At 48.5% G+C, this 12,819-nt stretch overlaps 2 protein-coding genes across 6 annotated transcripts in view; both read left to right on the plus strand.

Annotated features, from left to right (window-relative positions):
* Positions 1-3,879, plus strand: part of ANK3 (ankyrin 3) — a 311,217-nt gene extending 307,338 nt beyond the window's left edge. For all 5 annotated transcript variants that reach the window (XM_068400123.1, XM_068400124.1, XM_068400125.1 and 2 more), the window contains one exon: positions 1,877-3,879. The gene's annotated coding sequence lies outside the window, so the exon portion shown is untranslated. The remainder of the gene's footprint in view (positions 1-1,876) is intronic.
* Positions 3,880-10,849: 6,970 nt separating this feature from the next.
* CCDC6 (coiled-coil domain containing 6) overlaps positions 10,850-12,819 on the plus strand; it is a 53,056-nt gene continuing 51,086 nt past the window's right edge. Inside the window, exon 1 of the mRNA XM_068398804.1 lies at positions 10,850-11,149. Within this exon, the coding sequence (XP_068254905.1) occupies positions 10,850-11,149 (300 nt within the window). The remainder of the gene's footprint in view (positions 11,150-12,819) is intronic.

Raw genomic sequence — 12,819 nt, forward strand, 5'->3', positions numbered from 1 at the left:
TACTCATAAAATATTTAATGTTTTGAAAAGGGAGGGGATTCTTTTGACACACCTTTCTCCTTTATGGAGCTCAAGGATACGGAAGGAAAACAAGCCAAAGGGATGGCACTGCTTGTATGAAATCGTGTCCCAAGTTGGCTCCTGTGCTTCTCCACTGTCAGTCTGCAGGGGAAAACCAGTGGAAATTTGTGAATTCGAAGGCACTGAAGGCAAAATGGGGCATTGAACCCCATAAGCAGTGCAGATAAAGAGCTTGTGGGTGTGCAAGGGTGATGCAACACGCATTGAGGATAAGGAAGAAGCATTTAATTTTAAAATAAAATGGCATTAACAAGGCAGTCCTTGCCTAATGTATGAAACACATTCTGACCTTCAGAAAGCCAGAGTCTGAGTTCCTCAGAACCAGATTTGCTCCCATGACTGCTGATGCATTTCTCCTATGATTTCCAGTAGGCAACTCTTCTGTGCTAGAGCCCCTGAGGAACTCGGAGAGTCTTTCTTAGAAAATAAGCCTTTGCTCAGGGGGGAACTTTGTCCTGTAAGATGAATCTGTGGTCCAAACTTTGATATGATAAGCATGACCAATTGTGCATTAAGTAATTGTGAGCCCAGCCAAGAGTCTATTGAAAACACTTTATTTGAATGCAGAAGCAGATGAATTTGCACAGACAGGGGATTCTGATAGAAAACCAGTTTGTTTCTTGATCACAAAAGACAAACAAATCCTGTTTGGGAGGCAGAGGTGTTGCTTTTCCTTTGAATGTTTGAAAAAAATCACAATGTTAGCTAGATTTTGCTGTAAAAATGTCTGTCACCATTGCAAATAAACCCATTGGGAAATACAGGTTGAAAGTAAAAGCTGAGAACTTTTGCATGCAATTCTGCAGGATGGCACAGCACAAGCCGGCGTGACTGCTGCAATGCGAACAGGCGACTTTTAGCAGCGGGATAGATTTATGACAGCCGTAAATGTGGGCAAGGACAGATTGTTGTAGCACAGAAGGAGAGTGCGAGCACTCCTGGGGAATGCGCGTGGACCTGTGACCTGATTAGTAAACAGGCATGTCCATGCCAGCCTGAACGCTGCAGGCGCTGCACAAGCTGTGCTCCAAACAGGCTTCCCTGCGCCCAGGCGCTGGGGAGCCCGCAGGTCTTCCAGCTCCTGTTCACCGGTGTGGTTGTATTTCTGCTTCCTGCCTCCTTGCTGCAAGGCATCGCTGTGGTACAATGGATGTAATGAACTTGCTTGTGCGCATGGCTGCATGACTGCTCTTGGGTGGGTGAGAGAGCAGGGGCTGGACCCCCTGTCTTCTCAGCGCCGCTCATGCAAGCCAGGCGGGAGATGGATGGGGCTGCTCCTCTTCCTCGCTCTGTCCTTCACCGAGCCTCCTAAAGGCTGGACTCTGCATTCCTGCCTCTCCCGGCTGTGTTCCCCGAGCGACTGGCAGAGGTGGGTGTGCAAGGAGTGCAGGTTTTAGATTGCTGTGGGGATGCTTGCAAGCAATACACAAAAACGTGCTGTGAAAGCGGCAGCACGCTCATTCTGGAGGTGATGCCATTTCTTCTGTTGTGGAGAGTACCTGTTCTTGTCATCATCGGATCGGACGGGCTAGTGCTCTGTCTGGGGTGATGAAATGCAGCGTGTTGCAAAAGTATTTGTAAATCAGTTCACGAGCAACGTGGACATCTGCGGCTGCGATTTCCCTTCATGCCGGGAGCTCAGCTGATGTCGTTACCTACCTAGGAAGTCTGTGATTTATCCTATTGCAAAATTCCATAATACCAATTAGAACTTTTCTGTTTCATCAGGGAAAGGCGCGAAATTGATTCTAACGAGACATTCTGAAATGATTTGTGCTATCTTTTCTTTCCATAGGACTGTGTGCTTTTACTGCCAGTATTCTAGAGGGACACTCACAGAAGAAAAATCAACAGGAATTAAACATTCACCTATAAAAGTGTGCGTGTGTTTGCTGCTTCCACACATTAACCGCATGGTTTTTATGCAAAAACAAACAAAAACAAACAAAAAAATTAATTTAGCATGAGCCAATTTACAGAGCATGGAAATTCACGTTCATTCACAGGATTGGAGGGTGTGCAGTTAGCAGTGCAGTGTATATACAAGATGCCATGCTGTTAACAGCTTCTTTCAAGCAGTTTGATGTCATCTCAAAAGAAATAAATTCCTGTGGCCAGAGGGGATGTACAACGACGAAATGGTTAAACCATGGAAAGACACTAAAATTACTAAAATCCACAACAGTTCGCCTTATTTTTCTTGGACCCAAACTGTCAGGGTATAAAACACTATTTGTTTCTTTTTTAAACATCAATAGTTTTGCTGTAAATAAATAACACTGTATAAATTCTAACAAAATAGAATAAATGTTGATAAGGCACTGCCTTTTTGATCACAAACAGAATATTGCGAATGCATTGAGCAGGCTAGGTGTCTCAAATGGCTGCACCTACAGGGATATTCTGGGTGTATCTTCACAGATTCTTGTATATTAGCAATTATAATGTTTGTATATGCAAAAACGCTAGCTTGATTTTAAAAAAATCTTTAAAATCTGCTGCAAATTTAAATGATTCCCAAAATGAGGAATTCTGTAGTTCTGTGAAAATTTTTCTTCAGAGTACTAATATTTTGATGCATGTGTTTCACCTTATTTTGATTAAATCTTTTCCAGTTTTGCAAACACTATACCGCAACATGAAAAATAAGATTTTATCTGTAAACACAAAGCCCTTCATCTAATATTTGTTGCTGTTGCCAATTTTTCAATGAAATGACCTAAACCCCATAACATATACAGTAGTTGCATTATGGGGAGGGGGGTGCTATCTGTTCTCGCTTTATAACGGGGGTAATGCTTGCAGCTTTAGAAGTGGGTTGGTGCTCGAAGGAGCACAAGTTTGGGATATTTTTAAATGAATTGAAGAGAAATTATTAGCTAATAGACTGGCAGCACGCTGTAAAATTATTACTGTATTGTGTACTGGCTATAAGATGTAGAATCTTTCAGTAAGCCAATCATCTGTAATCATCCTAGCAGTGTAATATTAGGTTGTTAAGGCTGCTGTGTTTTAAAGGGCATTTTTATTTGGGTTTTGGTGAAATACTTTAATTTGTTGATTATATTCATATGGAAACAGCATTCATTGATAATAGCTCTAATTACATATGTATGAAAACAACAAACACTGGATGATCTAGTTGATTATTTAAGCATAAAATAAATTGTGTTAAAACTCTTGGATAATGTGTATTTGGCAGTGTTCTTGTACCCTATAGACGTGCGGCTTCGCAAGGCCTCCCATTAACCGCCCCTGGCTTTTTGCTTCTGTTCCTCTCGGTTTCTTTTGTCTGATCCACCTCCTCGTCTTCCCAGTGTGACGGGCCATCACTTGGCAGGCTGTCCCCAGGTGGGGGGAACGGGAGGAGAACACAGCAGCCAGCACATCCTCAACAAAGCTAAGGAAAACCCACCTCCCTGGGATGCAGGAGACCTCCTGGGGCATGGGGAAAGGACCTGTGCCATAGGGTACGTGCAGCCTCTTCTCCAACACGTGTTAACTCTGGACCTCCTTTGATTTCTTTCTGCCCCACCAAGAACCAGGAAAAGCACTACTGGAAAGCAGTTTTCTCCCTGGTGTGTATCAGGCAGCCCAATAACCAACTCACTGCAGATCATGTAAATAAAGTGTACGTCTCCTGTATATTGCATGCACTTCCTGTATATTATAGGTGATGGACCACTACATATATAAAAAATGTATAAATGGCCAAAACAGTTTTGCAGGCAGCATCAATACACACTCACTGCTCTGGACTGCAGGCTTCTGCTTGGGTGCAATAAATAATTTTTATTACTCGGGGTTCAGTTTCACCTGGCTTTCAAGGCAACATGAAGTGATGTATTTTACCCCAGCTTGGTACCTGCGGAAGCACCGCTGCTACAGATCCAGCTCACTCTGCTGCCTGTTATCTACTGACCCACGCAGGAACCGGTCCTCATCAGCAAAGCTCTCCTGACTGTGGTGAAAAGCACTTGGCTTCAGGAGAGCGTAACAGGTTGGTTTGTCGGTGTTTCCAAGTGATTAGGGCTGCCAGCTTTTGAAGCAGTGCCAGTAAATGAAGTGGTTTTCATTGTTTTAGCAGCCAGTCTGTGCTGCAATGCACATTTTACCTAAGCCAGGATACCACTGGTACAATGCTGATGGTTCAGGTCCTTATGCCAGAGGGTCTGGAGGGCAAATGCCACTTAAGCCACTGGAGAACAAACACATCTTGTTGCAGGTCACAGCCCAACAGCAGCGATCATCCTCCTGGAGACCTCACTGTCCAGATGTCTCCCTCCCGTTTGCAAGTCCTCCGATCAGCCGAACGAAAAAGAATGTTTTCAGTAAATGGTGTGTGGATGTATATATGTAATGTTATATCACGATTTTAGAGTTGGAAGCAAAGGCTGTGGAAGAGCTTCCAGCAGGAAGGCAGGAGCAGTGCTGTAGAAGAGCCTCACTTCGCCTCTCTGTAAGAGCATCCAAAAGGCAGCATTTCATTTGGCTCATCTCTCTCCTCTGCCTGGTCCCCTGTTAACGCCTGGCGCTGATGAGGCAGAAAGCTGTGATTGTACGTGGAATGGTCGTTCTGGCAGGCAGAAGCTCTCTTCACATAGACAGAAGAGTGGGGTTGCCTGTGCAGGTAGCAGAGGTGTGCAGGGCAATCTCAACAGGTCTCCTGACACTGGTGGTGATTTATGTGGCACCTTCAAGCTTGGGTAGTTTGTGACCGTGGCAGCAGCCGTGAGTAGCTGCTGGCTCACCTCGGGGCTCCCGAGGATGCTTCTGCAGCCCGGCCTGGCCATGGGTAGTGCTCAGTGCCGGAGCTGGCTGTGACCGCGGCTGATGCGCCTCTTGGGCTGTCCGGGCCAGTGCCATACGTGCCCAGGCAGGGCGGTCCCCCACCGCTGGCAGGTCCCAGTCCTCCCTCCAGCTCCTGCTGTGCAGGTTGACCATGTCACCGCTTGCTGCCTCCCGTGAAGCTTTGATACAACGGAGATGGCGAAGGTTGGAACGGGAATTCCGTAGCTAAATTTGCAGTTTAAAATTTCACATTAAGTGTTGCACAAACAGGGCTTTCTGGGTGTTGGTTTGTTTTGCACTGAGTGTCTTGATTCCAACAGTAGCTCAGGATATTTGGGAAAAACAAGGTTGAAGCGTTAAACGGTCAGTTGAGAAGGAAAACAGAACTCCTGCCGGTACTAGCAAACAGCGCAGACAGCCCTGGAGTGAGCGAGGGCTCTACCTCTAATGTGCGCTGCTGTCTGTCTGTCATATTTTCTCCAGTGAGAACATTCCCCTTAGAGGCAAAATTGTAAGTCATGGGACTTTTATTGCATCTATTAAAATAAACTCGATTGCTAAATATGGTGTTCTTTTCATCCTTTGATATTTGATTTAGCACTACCTAATAATAATGCTGCAGAGTATCCTACCATACTTTTTCTGTTTCTGAAAGAATATCAATTACGTTTTATTTGTGGCTGGTAATAGTTTTACCGTCAGAAATTCTAACAGTTCCAGTAGTGCAGAGCTGACATCAGTGGGATAAGTGGCAGTCGCTTGCAGGATTGCAGCACCCTGCTAATTAACACTCATTTCCTGGGGAGGTGTTTAACAGGGGCTTTGTCTGTAGTGAGCACTGTGCAGGAAATCCAGACGTGCTTTACTGGGGTCTGCTGCAGCCGGGCGTGCGGGGCACGCGCCCCCAAAAACCTCTCTGTGCCCCCTGTGGAAGGAGTTTATAACTGGGGCTTCTTTGGGCTCAACCAAGTCAATAAAATCTGATGAAACTCACTGAAGCCCATCAGTGGCAATTTTTATCGTGTAACCTATACAATGACAACAAACACCCTGCGAGCAGCTTGGCCGGGAGGAAAGCTGCTGCCCCGGCGCGAGCTGCGGAGCTGCGGCAGGCCCCGCGGGGTCAGAGGGCTCTGCAGGGGCAGCAGCGGTGGCTTTGGGGCAGCACTGATGGCTGGGTATTGGCAAGGAGCTCACTTTTTTTGTGCTAGCTGCGTGCATGACGTATGAAAACGCTACCGCTGACCCATTGCAGCCTTGGCCCTGGGGCTGTGCGCTGGGATTGCCAAGGGACAGCAAAAAGGGGTGGATGCAAACAGGACCTCTGTTTTCAGGGCAGATCCCGCCAAACTGGGGCTGGAGGAAGAGCTCCCAGCTCAGCTCCCCTCTAACCCCAGAGCAAGCAAGGGAGGGAAAACATGGTGATAGTGAGGAGGAAAATATTCTTGCTTCGTTGAAAGCACAGCAGTTTTCCAACAGAGACACAGACCTTAGGGTAGGGAGGGGGGAGATAGGAAAGTTAGACCCAGCCTGCTACAAAGTGCTTGACATAAAAAATAGTCCATTGCTGGGAGAGAAAAAGGTTAGTGAAGGACAGAAAAATGAGCCGCTCAAGAAAAATCTATGTATGTGCCACATTTTTCATAACTGCTGATGCTAAAAACAGAATGCTAATTGTGCATGGCTTTATTTATTTGACCCTAAACCCTGGAGGAGGGAGAAGATTTATAATAAAAGTTTTATTGGTACATTTCCCATCATGCTGATGTTCAATTATTGAGAGCCATTTGGGCTATAAAACAGCAACGCAGAGCGAGCCCCTGTTCACCAACTTCCTTGGAAGGCTTCCAGAGGCTGGATATTGTTATGGCACGGCCAGACCAACAGAACCGACCTCGTACAAACTCTGAAAAAAATTCCAGGGGAAAACAAGGATACAAGAGCAAAGCCCCAGAGCTGGAGATGCGTTAGCTGCTGGGTTGCTACCGCACAGCAAAATTTCATAGTCAGTTACTCTGTCCTGCAGAGAGACTTCTTTTCTAGTACAGGCTTCTGATTAAATAGTTGTGGGTCAGAAAAGCAAAGCAGCATGGCGGTGCTTCCATCTGAATTGCTTGTTAGAAAACATGCTTTATCCTGCATCAATAGGCACCTTAATCCATGGTATTAGTGAATTGGGGGTTTTTCTGCTCATACAAATGTCTTTCAAATCGAGGTTTCTCCCCTTCAACAACCCTTCCGCAGTGGTAAAATCTCCGCAGGTGCAATCCATTGTCCCATTTGAATATTCCTCTGCATACAGGTCACAATTTTTTTTAACGCTGCTTCAGTTTGTTTTCCTAGCAATATTTTCCATTAATTGCATTTTAATGCGACTTTGTCTTTCCTTTACGTTTTTTTCCCCCCCTCTATTTCAGTCGGGTACTCTGAGTCCTGTACAGAGTTTTTCCTGGGGTTAATTAGCTTCAGTTGGTCTTTTTCTCTTCAGTCTATATTTTAATAAAATTGTATTGTTATAGAAGGCCTTCCAGCTGATTAATGGACCTCTGGAATTATATTGAGGATTACATTAAATCTCTGAACAAACGTCTTCTGACCCCTCATGCCTAGAAATGTATTTTATACAAATATTTCTACTGTTGATCTGGGTTTATGAAATACTGTTTCTAATTGCCCATTATCTCCTGTAATAATAGTTTCTGTGAATAAATTCCTGCTTTTTTTATTGCCTCTTCTTGAGTGATTATCTGTTCTGCTATTATTACAGTGCTGGTGACATTTTGAGGTTCTTTAGTTGGACCAACACCTCCCCTTGCCCCTTTATAGTTTTGCATTTATTTTTTGTACAATAAAAAAAATATTGGGGCCAGGAGGATGGGGCCCTCCTCCTGTAGGCACTGTGGTGGTGACAGGCTGGTCATGGTGGCTTTTACTGCCGTGTCAAGCCCCTCGCTGCCTGTGGTGGGGGACGGGGACAGGGACAGGGACAGGGACAGGGCCCCGGCAGCGGTGCCCCGAGCAGCCTTGCAGTAGGGCGAAGCCGCAGTGCGGGGCAGCCTCCATATGCCTTTAAAAGGGGTTTTTGCTAATTGTGCTTATACCACATGTTTGTACTTTTTAATGGGTTTGGTTAACATCTTACAGATGTGCAAAGCATGTGATTTTTTTTTTTTTGGGGTGCTAATTAGGATAAGATTTTCTCTCCCTGTTTAATCTATTAATTTGGAGTAATTGTAATTGTAGGAGGTTGTAATTGTAATTAAATATATGGGCGCTATTTTTTAAATGACTGAAATGCTGTTATGGCAAGAAGGATGCTGTCTCAGATCTAAACATCGAGGGCCCTTGAGTTTTCCTCCCACGCCCCCACTGACTCAGTGTTTGTCATTGGGCAAGTACCTCAGCTCGCTGCCTCCCTTTCTTGCCTTCCAGGGCTATTGTGCGAATTAATTAGATAATGTTTCAGCGTGGCTTTGAACCGGAGAGTGCTACAGATGTGCCAAGTTATAATCCATTGTTATGAAAGCCGGCATGCTGGCTGGGAGCGAGACCTCTGATGCAAGCCCAGCAGAGAGGGACGGCGAGGTGGCCAGGGGAAAGCTCCCCTCTCACCTCAAGGTCCCTCCTCTCCGTCCCTGCTGTCTGCAGCACCTTCAGCCTGCTCTAGAAATGTTCTGCTGAAGGCAGCGCCGGCAGCTGCGTGGTGTGATCCTGGGGACGCAGCCCCTGGCTCAGCCAGCCCATCCTAGCTGCTGGACGGAGGATGTCACCTGCACCTCCCCATCCCTTTTCAGGCGAGTTGTGGTGTCTAGAGGGGCGGCAGCCACGTCCTCTGGAAAATTATAGCGCTGCAAATCAGCAAAGCACTTAAGATTAACATTGATAGGTCTGAAGAGTGGCTTAAGGTTAAGCATGCCGTGGGGCTTGCTGGGTAAGATTAGCCCAGAGCAGATGTATGTTTTGCTGATGCAGGTTTTCAAAATATTTAGGCCTTGATTCAACAAGACGCTCAAAGGTGAGCAGTCCCACTGAAGGCAATGGAAATAACTGGCTGGTCAAAGCCAGGCAGCTGGATGAAGAAAGAACATTAAGTTACAAACCTGTTTGTTTAGAAATGAGTTTGCTTTGAGGAGCACGCGTGCATGCAGACAAAGGCAACAGCAAACCGGCTTGCCGGCCGTTGCCAGCGCTACAAAGTGTGTGCATGAAATAACACTTCCTCATGACCTGGCTGTGTTCAGCCGGCTTCCCAAATACCAGCAGACCTGTTTAAAAACAATTCTATTGAATTGTAACGACCTGCCCAAAACAGTGCTCATTATTTTTTGAATCCTATTTTAATCCCTTGGGCTTTTTATCCCAAAGCCTGCACTGGCAGAGAGGCTCAGCCCAGGCACTGCTGCAGGGCAGAGGAGCCAGCGGCCCTCCCAGGTGGTGGGGCTTGTCTGCCCCTGGAGACCCAGGGGTTGCTGCAGGGACATTTTAGGAGAGCACCGAAAAGCTCTGATAGACATCATCTAGCTGGTCTGTGGAGACCTGTGTATCTATAGCATCATTTCTTGGTGCCAGTGCTCCTGTGTTTTGGGAGAAATCCTGCCCTCACAAAGCCCAGGTGCGGGAAATCCGTCTGGGGGGCTGCAGCTGCCCAGGGTGGTGCTGAGGCTGGTGCTGATGGCCTTATTATATTTTAATGGCATCACTGGGCTCAGGACAGAGGTAACAGGACGCAGAGGCACGGCTGGGTTTCAGCAGGGCCGGGCGGGTGGTGCGGGACCTTTTCTAGCCTTAAAAGCCCGGAGCTGATGCACCTCGGCAGGGCTGAGGTGGGGCTGTGCCAGCGCTGGATGAGGACCCCCATTTCCTACCCCTCCCCATTCTGAGCTCTGTTTGCAGGGCAGCGTAACGTGCCGGGGTCAGACACACGGACAGGCATCGCAGTGAACAGTACCCATGTCTGAAAACGAGGAACAGCCCTTTTACTGCTTTTCTTGTGATTAAGAGACCAAAAATAAAATGACCTGCACTAATATTCCCAGGCAGGCAGGAAGAATAATTACTTTACAGAACGGAATTCCTTCATATATTATAGCCATTAAAAAGAGTAAAATTTGAAATTTACTGTGGCACGGAACAAAAAGGTAGTGCAGTTAGAGATAATGAAATGCTTACTTGCCATTAACAGAAAAATTACTGCTGTTAGAAGACCCCTTCATAAATAATTGAGAAACCAATTATACAGTCCGGGTGACTAATTTATCCAGGAGCAACATGGACCACATTATGCCATACAGTGCATACGCTCTGTTATACCTCACCACAACTCGTGCCTTTATTCAGCTACTCCTCAAAGAAATAATAATAAAAAAAGAAACTAATGCACGTAGTAATCAGAAAATACATTATCTGGAATGAGAGATGGGTGTTGATATACCTCGATAAAGCTCCCTGTGCTCACCGGGCAGTGCTGCCTGCCTCCATACGTTATTTTATAGATATATTCTTTTTTTTAAAAAAAAAAAAAAAGGGTTTCAGTTGTTTGAGACGCGTGTGGATGAAGCCCCGGGGCTCCAGCCCTGCGCCGCGGGCCGGAGCAGGGCGCTGCCGGCTGGGCCCGGGATTTCCTTTCCTGGTGGTGGGCGAGTTTCCCGATACACTGAGGTAAAAAATCGAGGGTTCGGGCGCAAGCCGCCTGCCACGGGTAGTTTGGTGTTCAAACTCCGCCCCGCCGAGGCCGAGCCGCCCGGGACGGCCGAACCCCGCTGCAGCGGGATAAAGGGACTTCTTCACGCTGCTGAGGTGACACCCGGCGCGGGCCCCGGCTGGCGGCGGTGCCGGCGCGGGCCGCCAGGCGGCGCTGTGGGCGGGCGGCGCGTGCGGGCGGGCCGCTCTCGGCGCGCGGGGAGGCCGCGGCGCCGGCGCGCGGCGGGCACCGCCCCCTGCTCGCCTGGCGGCGCGGCGGCGGGCGGGAGCGGCGGCGATGGCGGACAGCGCCAGCGAGAGCGACACGGACGGCGCCGGCGGGGGCGGCGGCCCGGCGGGGCCGCTGACGGCGGGCGGCCCGGCGGCGGGGCCCGGCTCGGGGGTGGCGGGCGGCGGCTCGGGGGGCAAGGCGGGCGGGATCGTGATCTCGCCGTTCCGGCTGGAGGAGCTGACGAACCGCCTGGCCTCGCTGCAGCAGGAGAACAAGGTGCTGAAGATCGAGCTGGAGACCTACAAGCTCAAGTGCAAGGCGCTGCAGGAGGAGAACCGCGACCTGCGCAAGGCCAGCGTCACCATCGTGAGTGCGGGCGGCGCCGCGCCGGGCCCGGCGGGCGGGTGTGTGTGGGGGGGGGGGGTGCCCCGCCGCGGGGGTGTCCGCGCAGGGCGGGCCCGGCCGCCGCCGCCCTCCCCTCAGCGGCTGCCCTGGCTGCGGCCTTCCCGCCCCGCCGGGCGTCCGTCCGCCACCCCCTTCCCCCGGGGGCGGTGGTTGAGGCGAGTTTACCGCAGGCAGGCCCGGCTGTCACCGCGGCCCGTCCGGGGGCGGGCAGGTGGGGTCACCCCGCGCCCTTCGCGCCGTCCCCGGGCCCTCAGCGAGGAGCAGGGTCCTTGCGGGACCGGGGGGGAAACCGGTGAGGAGCCGAGGTGGCTCCCCCGCCTCCCCAGGGCCGCGTGGCCGGCCCGGCGCTGCGGGGGGAGGTGGCCCCGGCGGCCCTGCCCCCGCGCCCGGCTGTCCGAGCGCTGAGGGCTCGGGAAGGGGCGGCGCGGCCCGGCGGGGTGTTGAGGTGAGGAGCAGTAAGGGCTGTGCAGGCGAAGGGCGATGCTGGACGTTCCCTGAAGTTTCTCAAAGTAGAGATTTTCTTCGAGTATAAGTAATCTGTGGAGATTATGGATTATCTCTTCAGCCGCTGTGCAGAAACAGCGAGTTGCAGGATAGCGTCTTAGTCATGACGGAGTGTTTGATTTATTTGTACTGTTTTGTTAGCCGTGGTATTTCAAGTGCTCATTTAAAAACTCATTTAAAGTAAACCCCTTAAAAACAATGCGAGTAACTCACACCACTCTGTCCCGGAAGAGCTCAGCTACTGGTTTATGAGCACTGAGAGGATAGCCTGGAATTTAACATCATTTTATATGATGCTGTTAAGTATCAGTCCTCAGTAAAATCCATATGAAAATACAGTAAATATGACATTGTTTTCATGTCTATGGGTTGGGAGTTTAGGAGTTTAGATTAGGGTATTTTTGCTAATACAGTGGTTAGAGAGATTGTTTAGATTTTGTAATTATCATGGCTTGCATGCGAACGTAGTAGATAATATGTTAAAGACCAATTAAAGGTAACCCTGATACCTGTGTACGCTGTCCTGTACATCCTTGCCAGTGCAGATAGAGATGCCTTGAGAGACCAGTCCCACCTGCATGTGCTCGTTCTCTTCTTATCTGATTTTTCACAGGGGTTACTTTATTACAAGCATAATGGCTATTTTATTGATAATCAGTTTTTTCAATGTCGATATATCTAGCAAAGAAATGGAGCTCATCTAGGCAAACCTCTCATCTGTTCCCAGTAGTAAGCATTCAGTGTCTAGCAGGATGTGGACCGGAAGAGTGCATGAAATACAATACAGAAGTAATTTTGTCAAGGATGACAAATATAGTGCTAGTCAGGGAAATGTGTGCTTTGTTAATACTTTACGAGAAGAGAATGTGTCTTAATTAGGTAGCAGCGGAGTGCCTTCTAATGTTGAAAGGGGCTAAGACATCTTGTCAGTCAGACATTTTCTCTTTGCCTCTTAGAAAGGCACAGCGTCTTTCTGAGCCCCTGGTAGGTGTATTGTTTGTAAACAACTTGAAAAAATGTTTGTGTGCATTAAAGTTCTTTAGGTTCTGTCTCTAGGGACTGATTATCTTATATTTGAATCAGATTTTAATTTACAAAAAGGAAGTGTTTTTCTTAAATCTAAAACT

Source organism: Nyctibius grandis, chromosome 4 (genome assembly GCF_013368605.1).
Source record: "Nyctibius grandis isolate bNycGra1 chromosome 4, bNycGra1.pri, whole genome shotgun sequence".
In the NCBI taxonomy this organism is placed as follows: domain Eukaryota; kingdom Metazoa; phylum Chordata; class Aves; order Nyctibiiformes; family Nyctibiidae; genus Nyctibius; species Nyctibius grandis.